A 19,172-nucleotide genomic window follows, 5' to 3' on the forward strand; every position below is an offset into this window, starting at 1 on the left:
ATTGTGGAAATAGACACTTGATATTTTGAACACACTCGCATTGCAATCTCCCGGTGAAACAAAGATGGGCTTTTCGACCTAATCACTGCCTGTTATATAACGTACCCAACACACGCACGTCTTATACTTGTCAGACTAGCTGTATTTACTATTTGCTCACAATAGCATAAACCGCGTTACGTAGTTAATACGCCTTCATTTTTCATTCTGAAGTGGTAATTATATTGACACTCTGCAAATTAACAACGGCTACGTGTAGGTATACGATGTACGTACAGACCAACGCAGCCGGCGTACTGCTAACCCAGTTTGTTGCTTGGCAATATTTTTTTTCATCTTTGTTACTTTATTTCACGTTTCTTTTCCATCTGTTTTTTTTTTTTTTTTCCACATTTTATACACCGATCGGTCGCATGACTCGATACAATCTTTCGATAGCGTGAAACAAGGCGGTATAAAGTATAGCTGCGAGTAGATGGTACGAAATATCAAGGCGTACCTGTTTCTTAATAGCCTGATCATACCGCAAGGGCGAAATAAAGATAAAAAAAAAAAAAGGCATAATATCCGAATTACCTTTCGTATGTACCTATATATATGTATATGTGTGTAAAACTATTTCGAGATCGAATGAAAACGCGATTGATTTTGTTTATTGCCAGTATAAACTAAAATGCGTGACACGGTATTTTGAGATGGAGAAAAATCGCACTTAACTTATACCGCAGCCGACGACGTTACGAAGTGAAGATGTATAAATTCTGACGCGTATAAGGCAAACGCATACATCCGACATTCGCAAGACGATCAGAAGTCAAGGTGATGAAGGATTGAAGAGATGGTGATAAAAAAAAAAGGAAAAAATAAACAAATAAATAAAAGAAAAAAAAGTAAAAAAGAAACAGAAGTAAAAAAGAATTCGTCGATTCATTGGCGTCAGAGAAGCGGATACGGTACAAGTATAATGTTATCTTGCTAAAATTAGCAGACAAATAAGTTGCCATGTACAATATGCTCGTGTAATACGTCTGAAATAAATTATGGGCTTTCATTTTGCACATTAACGCGAGGCTCGTATTGTAATCGTAATTTTGTTTACCTTGAAATTGGAAGTTGATACCGTAATTTTTTCTTTTTTGCTATTTCTGAAATGGAAAATTTTATCGGTAATGCGTGTGATGTGCACGGTTTTAAAATCGTTTGCGTATGTACCTGTATTCAAGGCCGTACGAGTAATTTCTGCAAATTACATGACTTGGGGCATGCGAAATTTTCACACCAGAACGTCCAAAAGTTTGTGCGTCTGTGGCTTGAGATTATTTTTAATTTTATTTTTGTTTTTTGAAGCAAGACAAAACAGCGATTCGAGTTTATAAAAAAAATTTGTAAAAACATGAGAATATTCGTGACGTAAGAACCGAGTGTCGTAAAAATTTTCGCCGTTTCGATTCGTCTTTATCTTCCTCTACTTCGTCTTCTCGCACTTTACGGTATGATTTGCAAGGTCTCGTTTAACCTACACGTGCGTTTTATGCTCTGACCGTCTTATCAAGCATACTGAACAAAAGTTTCGTGTCGATCGACTGCAATGTCACGGTTCTCACACCTAATCAACAATCATTATGCAATATAGTTATCGCTCGTACCGAGTACAGGAAATGGGAAGGTACGGTAGAATGAACATTTTTCCGCTACGTGCATGTTCGTCAAGTCTGTGCATAACTGCTCGTATTAGATTTATGACTCCGATAAACAGCGAACGCGACCTTCGGGAGTATAACAGTAAAATAGTACCTATAAAGATTAGCGAATTTATCTAACCTGGTATAATTCTCTTTCAAATTCATGCAATGAGAGAAATTTTTATTTCCGGTTACCGCTCAGTCCTTGACTATTTTCATTTTTTACCACGATCGAAAAATATAGTTCTAGGTAGAAAATGAAAATTAGTTTTCCAGCTGTTACCGGAAAGTCTAGTATCCGTTACTATTCTTTCTCATCACGATCATTGTTGCTATATTTTCTTGTAACCGTTGCGAAAACTTAACGCTCGTGCAAGAATGAATTGACGTTAAAGCCTTGTTTAACTAAAAAAGTAGAGTAAACCTCAGAAACTGATTTTGCGTTGCAATAACCAAAAAAGGATCGACGATAGCGCAAAATGGTTAGGCGTACCTCGTTTTTCGTAATCCCAACAATATTCAAACAGTTTTTTTTTAACGATACCCGTTTTACTGAATTTTTCTAGTTACTATAGCAAATGAAATTTTTCTCAGTGTACATTCGCAGTTCGTTCACTAGTCTGAGAAATCGTTTTACATGTGTAGATTCATCTAATTCACCTCATTTCCAAAATATTAGCAGGCATAAGTTACAACGGGTACAAAAATTCTCTGCCCGTAGTCAATTAGAATTGCAATTTTCGAAATCTGAATTGAAAATAAAAAAAAATAAACAAATTCCCAGCGACGCTAAAAATAATCGGTGCATCGATTACTCGAGTCAAAAAAAAAAAAAAAATAATCGAACACGACCAGATTAGACCCGTAAAAATTAATCGATTATTTTTGATCAATCTTAATGCAAATTGTATCAAAAATCAATCTTCGGTGTTTATCAAATTCGCATATTATCGGTAAACGCGTTTTTTACTGCGTTATATCATGCTTCCAGCTTTCCCTTATCCATGGTTGTGCATCTAATGGCTCACGATTAGAATGAGGTATAGATTAGGGACACCGTTATATGGGCGATGCTGAATACTCATTATCGTAATAGCCGGACACCGGTATCGGTTCGGTTCGATTGAAGGAATTGATCGATTAAAGTAAGATTATGTACAACGCTTACATTCGTTCCATGCACGATTATAGCTGCGGGAGTCTCGCCTTTCGGTATTTTCAGGATTCGGTGTATATGGACTTTCGAATAGAAAGGTATATTGGTATGCGTACGTATATGCTCAATATAAAGCAACTCCCGTATAGCTATTAGCGAAATTTCTGTGATTATGGTATTGCGTGATAGAAATTTTAGTGTATATTTCACGAACGATTGAAACAGAAAATATACGTAATATTATTCAGGTTTTGGTAGGAATCAATATTTTCTAATCGTTACCTTGATTGTATTTCGAAATATAGAATGTTAAATCAACGATTCGAGTGATTTATGGAAGGTGTACCTAATTAGTACACGTATTAAAAATACATACTCACGCATTTTTCTAAACAGCTTCAAATATCATTACGATGATGTTTCAGGACATGTATTAAACTATTTTTATATCTGAAAACTAATTTTTTTCGTAATGTTTTGCCATTTTTTAGTTTCTGAAACAGTATATTCTGCGGATTTCAGAATAATTTCGGAAAAATAAGTATTTAAAATTTCGCTAGTTATTTAATAACTACGCATAATTCATTTGTGAATTTATTTTCAACGTGTCTAGATAACTATTTGAAAATGTTTGTCATTGGTGAAATTTCAACAGATATTCAGAGGGCCAGGTTAGGATTTTTCGTATAATTCTGCGAAAGAATTTATAAAGATTTAGAATCCATCGTGTTAAAATGATTCCGAATTCAAGACCATTGAACGTTTGCGGAATATTACACAATAACAAATAGCTAATATTATTCGATTTTTAACACGAAATGAAAACAGTTGTTCGAACGGTATATTATGTAAAACGGAGAATGCGGAATGCCGACATGAATTTTGAACAGATATTCGTAACGATACAATTTCAAATGTCGAATAGTCTGGATAGAAAGCTGTATTATACAATTTATATAGCATTAAACTTCACTGCGAAAGCAACGGTATTCTTAACTCGTATAATATAACTTGGCAAAATTGCTGAAATTGGAATTTATACGGCAATAACAACGCTGTGATTTACCCAAGTCGAGGGACAGGGATAACTAACGAGAACCCGAAACCGAGGATATTTAAGGTCATGTGGTACTCCTACTCTTACCGACCGAGCAAAGGCCTTCGCGAATTTGAGATATGTACAAGACTTTCCTGGATTCAGCTACAAAAGAGCGATGCGCCGTAAAAATTTGAACCCTTTCCGTTCGTTTGTTTATTTAATATAGGGAGAAGAAGGGTGAGTTTGCTCGGTCGGTAAGGGTGGGAGTATTGCGTCACCTTAAGTCTTCGTTGTCGCGTGACCGTTGAACGAATCGATGTATCGTCGCAAAACCTAATCTCCAGCTTCTATAAGTATAGAACACACGCAGCTAAACAAACGTACCATATATTTATGTTTTGATCCGTATCTGATATCCCGAATATCGTGTAGAACGCATCGTATACATTAGGGTAAATCGATGAAAGGAAATATTCTAGTTCAAAATTTGAGTAAGCCGTATAGATTTCTGGTGAAAGTTATGTTCGCAATTTAAAAATATTAATTTGAATTATTCGAATTTTCTATCAAAATCTTCGTACGTGCCAAAAAAATCTGCTAATCTACTATTCCAAACGAAAGAAATCACTACGTACGTAGTATCTCCGTTGTAAAAAAAAAAAAGTAGCGTCAAATTCAACACAGCTCAAATTTCATAGTGACTCACTATGAACCGAGTCGATATTAACTCATAGAGAGTAAAAATTTTTATAGATGTACGTTGACTCCTAAGATTACAGTTTAAAAGGAATTTTATTTATTATAATTGGTTTTTCCAAGAAATATAAAATTTATCGCGCGCCATATTGACCTGCAGTTAAGAATTACAAACAGATAACATTTCTTAACTCAAAGTATCGTCCAAACGTTCCCTTGACTGCCGTTTTTTCACCCTCGACTACCGCAGGTCACTGTAATACCGACGGCTCTTAGGAAAAGTAGTATGTTTCAGATTTCTTACAAAAACTAGCACGTTTTAGTTATCGCCGCGAAAATTATCACGTTTCGATCAGTGCGATAAGGATTTTCTGAAGATTTGTGCGATGTGCGATAGTCGAAATGACTTCAATACGTCATTTGTATATTTTGCAGAATGATAAAACGTCGCAGAATAAAAATATTCGTCGTTTCGGTTTGACGAACATGCTAACATGATAGTTTTCACGGTAAAATCCGAAACATGCTAGTATTTACGGTGAAAATCAAAGCGTGCTAGTTTTCGCAAGAAATCTGAAACGTGCTACTTTTCGTAAGAGGCGTCGATACAGTATCTTTAATCGTTCAGTGCAGTCCGTAAGTATTCGTTAGGTTTTTGTGTCTCACTCACACGTTTTGCAAATTCCGTTACCCCTGCAACAAATAACAATGTTTCTGGTCTTATTCTCTGTTATTACAGGTTTTTTGTAGCACCAGAAGATAATTTGTACTTTCTCAGGTGCAAGGCTCGAGCAATAGATACGGAATAATATTTTTGCCGGTATCTTCTGCTGCTGAACACCAAAACAAGGTCGAATTTAGCATTCTCCATATTGCGGAACATCATGCTAGAATTCCAGTAGTTTTCTGAAATTGACGTAGAAAATTCGACACAGTACACCTCTCTAGAGATGTGCGAAAGAAAAATTTTAGATCAGTATCATTTCTGATCCATTGTTTTCTCGGCTGTTAAAATTTGAGCTCTTAATACTAACATTAAGAAGCTGCACTTTTCTACTTTCCATAAGAATAATCCGGAAAAAATGATTTTTGCTTGTTCTGATTTTTATAACTAGCCAACGATGCGTTGTAAAAAAAATTCGCAGACACACGTTTGTAGGAAATTGAACGCTCTTCAAAAAAGTTCTCTTATCATTTTCTGATAAATTGACTCGTTTAAAAGTTATTTGAGGTAAAAAATTATGAGGTATAAACCCCTGTTTTTATCGTCGTTACGATTTCTTTAGAATTTTTCATAGCCGAAGGACAGTTTGTATCGGACATCTAGAATCATTCAGTATACAAATTATCAGTTGGAAATGCGGGCAGCATGTCATCCCCATAAAGTGCTGTATAAAATTAACAATTTTGAAAGTCGTATTTTTTGGATAAATGTTCGGTAACTCGGCTTGAAATATTTTTATTTCAATCAATATCAAAGTATGTCTACTTGATGGTAGACGAAAATCAGTAAATTGTAATACGTTCGGTTTCGTGCATGAAATACGTTAAACCTCCACCCGTATTGATCCACCTTTTTCCCTGCCAGTCTCCGGTCTCGTTGTGTTTTATTTGCACTTGGGACGTTTCACATTTTGCATTTGGGGGTGTGGAAAATCGATTTCAGGTTCCGATGTGCAATTGAAGACCAAGTTTCTCAGCGTCTAGCTGCTTTGGAGAAAGAAAATCTCCGAACTACTATCAAATTCGCCGTTGAACGCGTTCGTATGTCGAAACGCAAGATAAATCTTACATTCATAAAACTGACTTCCAACCGTGACATCGATTCTCATCAAAGTAATTGGCATGGTTAATACGACAAACGGCATTAATTAGAAGCACGCCACGGAGTCACGTGCTCGTAAAGTGCTTCATGAGGTTTCCATATGGGATTGTGAAGAGTACTTCGGTATACTCGAAGTGTGTAATTCTTCACGTCATGCGACTACTGAATTTAAAATACCGATAGCGCCGTTTCCATCACTCTCACGTACCTACGCCGCGGATCCATTCACTATTTGAACTCCCTACCGGATGGATTTACTACCTGGTACTGCGAATGGCCGTGAAACGGCACGTTTCTGTCTATTGTGTACAGTATACACAGTGCTTAAGGTGATAGACTACATTAATCACCTCCTATGGAAGTCCCAAGCTTAGAACATTCCCTGTAGTCTCTGGATAGTTCGTCGAAGAAGAAGCCATCAAGTTGATTCTTATCGCGGTAACTGTAGATTTTTATTGAATTTTTTCTTCCTTTTTGCTCAAACAACAACACGAAGAAGCCTCGAAACAAGCTCGATACGTGCGTTTTTTCCGTATTTTTACTTACGAGAACGAGGTGTAAGATATTGCTGGAAATTTTCAATGCCACATTATGTATTCTTCTTGACTTCGACTTCTGTGGCCTGTGGCAAGCATTGTACTGCGACAATTGGACAATTATTCATGCGACACAATGAGACAGCATTCGCTGTGTTACATTTTGCGTATTTTCTCTTTCCTCCACGCAAATATATATATACGTATATGCAGCATTAAGCATGAGCGTTCTACTTACTTCCACATGGAATATTTAATTTCGGAGATACGGAATACGAGAATCGCTCCATTGTCAACCGTGTGACATTGTCCGCAGCCTGGTTCCTGTAGTCGAGCGTCCTACGGGATGTGTCGTGAATTTATCATTGATGTCACGTGTAGGTACCTCTTTTACCGGGCATGTCTAAGCACGCAATGCGCAATGGTGGAAACTGTAAACCGGTAAACTGCTATTTCATACCAATTTAAGGAACGTGTGCTGCTACTGTGCCTCTATACTTGTACTTTACAGGTACACTCGCCCACATGGATTGGTATGTCCAGTTATGTTTTTATGTTTATGCTAAAGGCGAAATAGGTTGCTTTTATTCGGAAACCTTTCCTTGAAATGGTTCCCTCCGTGTTTGCATATTCATATCATAGATACTTTCATGCGGTTTTCACATTCGTAGCTATTTTCGTCCTCGTGGTACAAAGTTAAATAGTCGAACGATGGTCAAACCATTCTCGACATCATTATCACCGATTTCTTGTTTATCTATGAATTGTCAACACGTGATCTGATTGCAATTATTTTCAACAAGGTACAAGGTACAAGTATTGCCAATGAAAACCTTGTGAAAAATAAATTCTCTTTTAAAAACTGTACGTAAGACGTGAAAGAAAGAAGATACAGTATATCCTCTGAGAATTTCAATACCTACGTATTGTTTTCAAAAATCGACAATCTTATTCCATTCAAACATTCTTTGTGCGAACTGATCAGCGCTGTTAATCAATCTCCTAGAATCTTAACAGTTATAAAATAAAATTATTTCCAGTCATCATTCGGTACCTAAGTGTGAAATGGAATCATCGGCGATGATAGATACAAAGACCATAATTCTTGAGCATAGCTACCGCTTCTCTCCAAAAAATTAATTATTATTATGGTGGCAATGAACTCCGCGTGATGATATTAATTACGTAAATTAGTTACCGTACGTCTTTTTGATCGTTGTATAGATACGTGTATCGACTGTACGAGGTATAAAACTGCATGTTGGGGAATATAATTCTTATGAAATGAAAGTTAAGTTTTTTGTTGCAGGTTAGAATTTTTTCGTTGGATTATGTTCACGTTAGTAAAGTTAAGATCATCTATTTAGTATTTATTTGAGACTTTGTCTAAAACTTTGAATATCAAACGGTGAATTTCAAAGAAATTTGCAAACATATTAATCAAGTTTCAACGCGGATGTTCGAGACTGACAAACTGTTTCATTGTATGTGCTCTGAGAGAAATTTCGTGAAATTTATTGCACAGTGAAATTGATATCGTAGAAATTAGGTAGGTATCAATATTCTGAGAAATGTTGTAAAGAATTGTTTTCAATTTGCAGTAATTGATGTAACTTATATAAGGTGTAATTGTCAATGTCACTATACATGAATTGGTCATTGTGGTATTCATTCAATCATTAGATGCATTAGGTTCCTATTATAGTGAAGCCAAACCTCAATTTTATTTTTTAGATTCATGAAGTTCAGATTAATGCAAAAACTTGCTTAAAAAAAACAAGGCTACAAGCAGTTGTTATTATCAAAAAAAATGTATCCAGAATCATGCTTTTCAAAGTTTAAGATGTGAACATCCATGATTTGATGTATTTGACTTTGAAACACTGTGATTATAATTTCAATATACTTCCATAGATCGAAACGTCAGAATTAACGATTATCATAAATTTAATAAAATTACGTCATAACACGAAAAACAAAAGCGAAAAACCCGTGTCAACTTTTCACTCCAAATATTTTGTCAACGCTCGAATTCTAGAGTCTGTGATAAATTTAAAAAATGTATAATCAAACTGAAAACAGGACGCATTTTCCCACCTCATCCTGACCGTTCACAATAAAATAACGCCTCGAGCACGTGTCGTTGTCTCGTGCGCAGCGTTAGCTCCAAGTGCGTAAACCAGTAGCTAGAATCGTAACGTACGCGCGTGATTCGTGCAGCAGGCCGGAGCGGCTTGACGCGCGTCGATTAGCTCGGCGAATAGCGGTATCAGTGCGCAGGCGCAGACGAGCGATCTGCGCACTCGCAGCGTCTCGGGTGAAAGGTTCGCGGGCGGATTGGATGGACGCGAGATGACCGTGAAATTGATATTTAGTGGACCGATGCCACGCCGGCTGCATTGATTAGAGCATCATTTCCAGCAGCGCAGCGTGAGATAACTTCCGTGATTTTATCAGCGACGAATCTCTATCTTGATTATCGTTATCTACGGAACCCCGATGATAAAACAGTTAACTCGTGTGTGTAAGTATAGGAGATAATTGTTTTAGGGGAAGTCCGTTAATTACGTGAGTTCAAAATGGGGGGGGTCCAAAATTTGAAAAAAAAAACAACTTACGGTATTAATGGACGCCCTTCATCATCGGGGTCCGTAGAGTTACTTGGATTATAATCGTCACGCTAAGGGTAAGTCGTTTATAATCAACCTCTGTAAAGTTGAGGGAGTTTTATAAGGTGCCATTTACATCATGGCTGATCATCGCGTACCTCCGATTTTAGGTTAGGTTGAACGAGGCTTCTGATCAGCAGGTAATCAACGTCACGGATTCACAGCCGGCTGATGCAACGATTATGCAGATCTGATAACCGGCGCTATTTATACTTTTATTTCGCTGTTTTATCAGCGAAATCCAATCACCAGTCGAACCATAGACTGTGAAATTACCGCGAAGTAAACGCCTGCGCGTCTTCCTTCAGGCACACCGAACGTACAGTCTGCTTTGAAAATCTGAGATTACTCCTCGCTTACTCAACGTTATAATGTAATTAAAGTCCGACATCTCGCATGATGGTTTCTGTACCCTGATATCTTGGCCAAATTTAACTGAAACGATCAAATGACTCTCAAATTCCGGGATTTGTGGTTTGGATACGGGTTTGTAAACGAAAATATGATATTTTATGAGTCTGATGATTCAAACTATACTCATCAACGATAACTCCAGTTGAAACTCCTCTCTTATGGTCGGGTCGGTAACTTTGTCGGCTATAATCTTCCAGAGATTTAGTCTCAGCGTGCAAAGTTCTTTCTTTGGCAGTTTGTTGCATAGAAATATCCGCTTATATAACACATTCATCTATTTTCCTTGCTTTTTTTTTCCCATACATGAATAAAGATCGACCTGCCACGAAACTTTACCAACTTCCGTAATTTATATTAACAAAGCAAAATGGCGTCCACCTGAGTATACGAAACGTAGATGATTCCTTCGCTTTTTTAAATTTTGATTTTTTTGCCACCGGATATATTCCAAATTTTTTTCGCAATTTTTAATAGCTGAAATCCTAAACGGAGATTGAGTAACGATACTCGTTTTATATTCATAGGAAATTCATTTAGTGTTGGATGGAATTTTTGAAAGTTTCGTTGCAACTGGTTTCAGAATTTACTTTACACCTGATTTTATTTTCAAAAAATTAGAAAACTACTGTGATACGTGACGCGGTCGTTGCTCGTGCGAAACGGTAAAGTGTTTTTATCCACCTCGCTGCGTTATATAGTCTATTCTTTTAAAAACAACTGTCCGGTTACTCTACATATTTTATGCATGCTTATAGGTATAGTACCGAAAATAATATATATTATACCGTATGTTTGCTTATGATTAATGAAGGACCAAAATATCGTAGATTTGAAAAAGACGTAATGTAGACGTACGCGTTACGCGAGTGACAAAGAGAATCGCTGACCGAGGAAAGATAAACAAGTGTTAATGTAAGTGGATATAAAAGTGTTTGCTAGCGCAGCGTGAATTTAGCAAGTTTAGGTGAGTTCTTGCTAATTTTTCAAGCCTGTTGCCAAGCGAAAGAAAAAAAATTTGCCATACTAAATCCTATCTTGGTAACGTATAGTAAAGAAATTTTGCTAACGCAGCTCGGCATTTTTCCGCTCAACACTTTTCTCTGCCTCGTTGCTCTGCAGAAACGAACGTCTTTTTGCCACGCGTGGTTATATTAGAAACTCGTTGGTAAATCGACACTTTCCTTCCCAGAGCAAGAATTATACCCGTCCATTCAAAGTATTATTATCAAGCCCGTTTCCGTTTTATCTAATCAATGCTATCCTGCGCTCTAATAATTTTAGGTATTTCGGTATGTTTACTAAAAAATTATACATGTTTAAAAATTTTTATTTTAAAAAACATCGTCCGGTATAAGGAAAATTTAGAATACCTACGCGATGGAAATCAATCTTCGGCGATAAAAAACGCCAATAACTTTTTTGTATCATATTATCGTATTAAAATACAGGTTTGATCACTCTGGATGGTTGGATATTGCCTGGAAATAAAATGACGCGTGTGTTTATACATCCCAAACGATGTTAGACGTAGTAATTTTATATTGCTGCCAGAGTCACTTGTAATAATGGTTTATACTACTGTAATTTCCATTTTTTTTTTTTTTTTTTTTTTAAGTAAAATAACGCCGAGTAATTATGCGATAAAAATCTTTTCTTGCTATTCGTTTTTTTTTTCCTACATCTGCTTGTCGGTCGATGGTAAGTGACTATAATTTTCCGTGACGGAAACTTAATAGGAAATTATATGTAGTTGAGACATCTTTGCAGGGATGGTATATTTTAAATCCCACAATATTGGTAGCTCACTTTTTTCTTGAGAAGACTGCCGGTACATGTTGAACTTGACAAGAAAATTGGGTCAATACGAAATCAGTGGTACTGCGAATTATTTTAAGCAGACTCAATTTTAGTAACCGATTGGGGAAAAAAAAATTTCTGAATATCAAGCAACATTTGTTTTTAAAATTCAGAACTATAATAATACGACGACGATGGTTTCATTTTCGTTACATGTTGCAAAACACAAACGTGTTTTCAAGGAAACAATTATTCTACGTGACCGAATCTGCGCACAGTTTCCAATTTCGTCAAGGTTAATACTGATAATAATATTAAGGAGGCTTAGTTTGTAAGAATAAGTTTCTTCGTAAAATTTAGTCATATTGATACATAATTTGTTTTTATAATCAAAATTCTCATAGAAAATTGCAGAAAGTGTTAACAGTATGAAACAGTGCTGTAAATTTTTTTTTTTTTTTTTCCAACAATTCGAAAGCTGTACCGAATTTATTTATTTATTTATTTTTTTACCGTTGCACAGCTGAGGCTGAATTTCATTTACTCGCAAACAAGTTTCATAAAATTGATAAAATTTAAACAGTACAAATTACTTAAGAAATCTTACGTTAAAGTACAGTTATAAATAAAAAATGAAACCGTCCTTCGAACACAAATCTACTTTCATCCAATAACTTTCGAACAAAATAATCTCGTAAAATCTGAATGAGATAAAAAAAAAAAAAAATAATAAACACCAGACATATACCTGTATTTTGAATATTCCGTTCATAAAAATCTTGTCTGAGAAAATTTTGTCTTCTTTATTTCTAACTTTACAACAAGACGGTGAAGTCGATTCGTTCTTGACCACTGTCACAATCGTTCCAAGACAGATACGACGAACTGATATCCCGAAAGTTCACCATGTATGCCCATGGTGTCCGGTAAAAAAAAACCCGTAACAAATCGAAGTACATTAAAAATAGAACATTTGCAGAAAACAATGAAAATTCACGGACGGATTAGAGAACTTTCTAAGGACAATCAAAATTCGAGTAAATCTCTAGGACACCGTGATAATAAAAAAAAGTGAAATAAAAAAAAAGATTTATCGCCTTTTCCCCTACCGTTCTCCGTTCACCGGGTACCGAGTAGTGCCCCATGCCTCGTATAACTTCCTCTTCTGAACCCCGATTTCCCCGCACCTCGTGCCAAGATTCTCATTCCTGCACCAACTCTGCACCGGGTCTCGACCATAGCGGCTAGTTCTCGGTTCTCAGTTCTCGGTTCTCTTTCGTAGTGCGTAGTTCAGTAAAGTTCGGTTCAGTTTAGTTTAGTGAAGTTGAGTCGTCGTTGGGTTGAATTAGGCTCGCGTACCTAACATTCGTGCCAGTTTCTCTCGTCGCCCCGTTGCTCGCTGGACCAGCCGCGTTTACTGTAAGGATCCTAACGACGTCTTACGCTCGACGGTCATTATGGCCAATGATCGTGGTGTGGGTGCCGAGAGTCACTGAACCAGCCTGAAAACCATCTTCCATGGGCTGCTGTCAGTTGGACTGGTAATCGTGGTCGAGGATACCTGGGGCTGATGCGATATATAGACGCTAAGGGCTGCCTGATTGAAATGGGAATAACGGTGTATTCGGCATTGTTGTAAATATATTTTCACTGCATCGCGGTTAGACTGATTCTTCTCTTGTAAAGTAAGTGACGAATCTGCGGTGGGGTTGAATTTACGAACTTTAAAAGTTCCGAAAGCGATTAATTCTGACGTTTTTCATGGCGAAACTTGAAGTAAAGGAGTCGAAATTTTCCGAAACAACTAAGTTTGGAATGGTGCACTGAGAAAAATTTCATTTTTTGCAGTGACTAGAAAAATTCGGTAATACACGCGTCGTTGAAAAAACTGTTTGAATATTGTTGGAATTACGAAAAACGAGGTACGCCGAACCATTTTGCGTTATCGTCGATCCTTTTTTGGTTATTGCGACGCAAAATAGTAACGGATACTAGACTTTCCGGTAACAGCTAGAAAACTAATTTTCATTTTCTACGTAGGACTGTATTTTGTCGATTGTGGTAAAAAATGAAAATAGTCAAGGAGTGAGCGATAACCGGAACCAAAAATTTCTCTCAGTGTGGAAACATGACGGTTCAAAATTCTCATATGCGAGATTACGAAAATTCATGTTACGATAGAGCAAAGTTCCGTAAAGTAAAGTTTCAATAGAGCAGAATTCCGAAAATTGAATTTTTCTCACATAGCGTAGTTTATTCAATCAGTGGGTGTAATAAGTCAGAAAAACCGAAAATCAAAGTAACCATGATTCCGAACGTAGAAATATCGAAAATCAAAAGCTAAGAAAGGTTAAAGTGATGAAATTTCACGCAGCCGGAAATTTACGCAACTGAAATATTTTTCTAAACTCTGTTACAGGAATATTTGTTGGGAAATATGTCGGTTTGGTGTACTCAAAGCATTCTTAAAACATTCACGCGACACAAATTTATAATGATTGCAATTCGATCTCATACAAATATTTGCAATTTTTCATATTGCGCTCCATGATTCTTATGATATACTTTTGCGATTTCGAATTTTCCTCTACAGATCTATTTAAAGTTTTGCAATTTTGCGAGTGATTGAACTTGAAAAGGAACAAAATAATGTAAAACAATTACCACGCATAGGTAGATATTTCTTTACTGTAGCATAGAAAATAATATTCTAAAAATATTAATAAAACCTGCCAACGCTTACATGAATATTACTGCGTCATTGAAAATGAGCTGTGTGGACTGAATTCAAAATTTTCACGCTCTTTCTTTCGTCACTAGTTTTACTCAATTTTTGAATAATGAACGCAGTTTACTTCAGTTAATATGTAAAATTTCGTTCATCTGATTGACCCAATCGGTTCGTTTTTTTTTTTTTTGGATTAATTGAGGGTCGTCGGTTTGTAAATGAGATCAAAAGACAAATGTACCGAATCAAGTGTCAGATACTGTCTTTGCTCTGATTTGTGTAAGTGAATAACGCATGTGAAAATAGGTTTGATTTTTTTTTTTTTTAATATTATTATTGTTATTTTTGTTTTGATGAAGTATAAGCAAAACATTATCAATCAATTTCAGTCAATTTGTGAGAAATGATTGTGCGATAAGAAAAAGTTATAACCATCCTAGAAGTAAAAATAGCGTTCGTATATCAAATTTTTATGGGATGCATATTCATCTAAAATGACTCGGAAGGAAATTGATAAAAAAAAATATCTGATTTTATTTTCTACATAAACTTATCATAATTATATGCAGAAGCGAACTAATCTGAATTCAAATGGAAGATAAACTGAAAAAGAAAAACATGAAACACGAAAAAAGTCAGTCCAACTATATGCGCTGTAGATAAATGTCACAGAAGAATTCGAAATCTGTGAGATTTAGGCGAAAACTTTAAAGTACCGTTTATAAAGAAATCGATCGTTAAAAAACAGCATTGGCAATAAGTTTGGATAGGGGAAATTTACCGAGAATTCGATACACCGAAGTTCTGCTGAACTCTGGAATTAAGTGAGAGTTAACAAGATTTATATGCGACATTACTGCTTATATATGTATTGTGCATATATTTATATAAATTTGTATGCATGTGTAAAAAACCAACTACTATACTAATTGCTTGGAAAATTTCATTATATGCGGTGCACAGCTTTAGAAATTTGTACATAGTTTTATATACATAACCCATGTGAACTCAACTTCAAACCGCGCGGATTAATCTTGTAAATATACGTGTATACATATAACGTATGCATATTAGACTGGTTCAAATAAATCGACTATTTTTTTTTTTTTTTTCTTTAACCCTCTCTGAAATACTTTCGGAGGGGTGAGAAAAGATGCCTGTCAAAAGCGGAGCTCTTAATATTAATATTTAAAGGTCGTTTTTTTTAGAATATTGTAGCTCACAAATCAATAAACAAATCCAAATGAGTCATACATATTTTTATAGGAAATTGAACCCTTCACAAAAAGTGTCTATTATCATTTTTTGATAAATTGTATCCTTCCAAAGTTATTCGAGCTCAAAGTTCAATTCACAGTAAAGTCAACTAATTATTTTTATAGTTTACGGCAAAATGTTAAAACTTATTAGTAAATATCATCAAATTTTTCTTAAAAAATTCTATAGTTTGTGATTTTCTATGAAGGAGGAAGTCAGTTAACGATTTTTAATTTGTAAAGCTCTACTTTCGATGATAAATAACATCACTGAAATCAATTCTACTTTTAATAGTAAATTCCTTTCCACATATTGTATTTAAAATTTTTACACTCCGTATCTGAAAAAAAAATGTCATTGCATCAAAATTGATTGGTGAGCTACAAAATTCTAACAAAAAAATTTATATATACATACATCAGACATTGTGGTGGTTAAATATTTCACACATGTGCACTTTCATGTTTAATTACGTGTAAATTTAGCGCAACGCGTTCACTCGTTGCTGATAGTTGAAAGTCACATGGACGCGAGCTCAATTTGCTAACTCGGAATAGTTCGCGGTTAACTGCACGTTGCGAATGAAGCATGCATGGTTAATTCATAACGCCATTGATTTAATGGACCGTGCTCTCATCCGAGATTGAAGATACTCTGTTATATATAGATAAAACATATTTATTTTTACGCACTTTAACGAAACAAGCGTACGTGATTAACGGTGATAAATTGCAATAATAAATTACCTGATCAGATTTCATCAGTAAATATTCATGAGAATGAAAACAACATGTGTTCTAAGCACGCAGTGTTCTATAGTACGAAACTTTTTTTTTTGGAAAAATTTTTATTCTGAGAAAAGCTATGCCTTAAAGAAGAATTTAAATTGATGATGGAAAAAATGTAGATATGTAGGAAATTTGTGTAAATTACAGAACTGTACAGAAAATTACAGAAATATGTATAAAGTACAGAAATGTAAAAAAAATACAGAGTTTCGGGTACGAAAATAAAAAAAACTGTTAATTATATTGATTTGTCTGATAAAATGTAAAAATATGGAAAATATATATAAATTCACTGCTGATGATTACTTATTTTGGTTATTTAAACTTTCATATCTCTCTATATTTTAACTTTCCATTTTTTGACTCAACGTTTTGAAATCCTGTGAATTGTGAAAATTTTGGCACCTTTGGATATTCGATATCGTATCTCATCTGTTGTAAATATATCAATGTCACATTTTGACCCTGATTCTGTATTTCATTACATAGATAAAAATGCGCGCAACGAATTGAACTATCGAACCGTCGACTTTCCGTTAATTCGTAACTTCGTTGTTTCGTGAAAGTTCGATTTCTTCACTTCAACTTTCGTCAGCAAAAAATTCCGAATCAGGCACTTTCGGAACTTTTAAAATTCGGAACTTCAACCCCGTCCCAACAATGAAGCAAAATTGTATGCAATACAATAGATGTGAGATTTCTAACCGTTCGTATGATGTGTTTTTTCAGATCTCCGCGGGTCGGAGGTCCGCTCTCTCAGCCACTCGCAATGATTCCCCCAACGATGCACGGCCACGAATTCAACCAACCCTTGTCGAGGGTGGTTATGGTCCGCAAAACCGACCAGAGAACCTTCAGCAAGGGTCGCAGAGGCGGCGAACCGATGCTAGAAACTGTCACCCGGGAAACGATCGAACTTTTCAACGGTGGTAGAGCGGAGAGGAAATTCACCTCCGAGACCAAAGACGTCGCCACCCCAAAGTCAAACAGGTATGAACGTAAATACGCCCCTGAAACCTTATTTCTCGATTTTAATTTTGTTCCATTTTTTTTTTTTATGACATTTAAGTCCGATATTTTTCGGCATTCGTGATCGAGTAACTTTAGTGAGATTAGAATTTTCATTTGGATATTGTAAACTCCGTGTGTGTTTGCATCTTTGTATTGCCTATTTTTACAAACCTGTTACTATCGTTATTATCGTTGTTGGAAAAATTATTTTTTTTTTTATCTTGTGGTTTTTTTTTTTTTTTTTTTTACTGGTACTGTTGCGAGGCCCGATTAATTAAACGACTTGGCGAATGATCTACTTGACGTAGGTAGATTTTTTCCCGCTAGTGTATCAGGTATATTTATAATTTCAATTCACCGGTATACGAATTACTAGAAATTCAACTGTTGTAACTCTGTTACATTGTAATCATTATTTTTCAGAAGTGCGCAATTTTTCTTTCCGACAAACGACCAAATTTCCTATCGATCATAAGTATACATGTAGAAATCAACAAATTACAACCTTTCAGCAAAACACAAAATTCGCATTATATAGTTGACCGGATTTTATGGTTCCGAGTCTCCGACTCTTCGAAACAGATCGGGATGAAAATTTTTGTGACACATACATTTTTGCACAACTATCTGTAAAATGTTCTGATTTCATTTCTATGACATCTGGTAATTTATCGGATGAATTTTGATTACCGGTTAGCGTAATTGCAGGCACCTGGAAACGTTTTTTAATCGCGTAGGTACGTAGTAGATAAAATGAGGTAAACTCGTAGTACATATAATAGAAATTCCCGTGTAGAACGATCTGTTTTATTGTTACACAGCTTTTACACGAACAAGTAATTAAACAAACTGCAAAATTCACCCTCTGTCGGAATTACAAAGTTACCAGAGCTTCAAAGGGTAAAAATTAATACAATTATTCCATTACATTGTAGACACAAACTGAAAAAATATTTCACTACATTACAAAATACGATGATTCAACAAAAAAAGCTCCGAAAACAACAATTTGTGTTATCGAGTGAAACCGCATTGATATAGCTGCAAATACGGTAAATTAGACAAATTTTTTTTAATTAATTTTTTTTTGTTTTTGCGTGCAATTAATTCCTAGTTTAATTTAGAGAGACGAGGTTAGAGTAGAATTTTAGGGAGTTGTTTGTTAAAAATATTATCTAATAACGATATTGTGTCGTGAAATCTTTGAGTTCTAAAGATGAATATGACTGCCCTATTGTAGCATGCCTTCCCTCAGCGGAAGTGGAACGAAAAAGAAGGTTGTTGGCTTTGTTGACCAGTTTTCACCCGAAAGGTACTAACTACATATAACGAATTAGAAAATTATAGTTTACATATGCATTATACCTTAAACATACACAGACGTGATATATAAAACAGCATCTACTGTACACCGAATGCGATGAATCGTGATAAAAAGAAAGAGAGAAGAAGAAAAAAAAAAAAAACAAATTCTGCAATCGAAACAATTCCCGCACGTGATTACCTTACACATACTTGTATTACGTATAAAATTTTCACCGTGCTGTTATACCGTGTCTGCAAAACCTGTGAGC

The 19,172-nt window shown here is 35.5% G+C and overlaps 1 protein-coding gene across 6 annotated transcripts in view; it reads left to right on the forward strand.

Annotated features, from left to right (window-relative positions):
- LOC124298928 (secreted protein PRY1-like) overlaps nt 1-19,172 on the forward strand; it is a 56,343-nt gene that overhangs the window by 31,378 nt on the left and 5,793 nt on the right. For 3 of the 6 annotated variants that reach the window (XM_046751604.1, XM_046751608.1, XM_046751606.1), the window contains 2 exons: nt 17,317-17,577; nt 18,839-18,910. In XM_046751604.1, the coding sequence (XP_046607560.1) occupies nt 17,317-17,577; nt 18,839-18,910 (333 nt within the window). Of the gene's footprint in view, nt 1-13,084; nt 13,234-13,367; nt 13,500-17,316; nt 17,578-18,838; nt 18,911-19,172 lie in introns of those variants that run through there. The other 3 variants (XM_046751610.1, XM_046751609.1, XM_046751605.1) reach the window with 3 other exon arrangements.

Source organism: Neodiprion virginianus, chromosome 2 (genome assembly GCF_021901495.1).
Source record: "Neodiprion virginianus isolate iyNeoVirg1 chromosome 2, iyNeoVirg1.1, whole genome shotgun sequence".
NCBI lineage: Eukaryota > Metazoa > Arthropoda > Insecta > Hymenoptera > Diprionidae > Neodiprion > Neodiprion virginianus.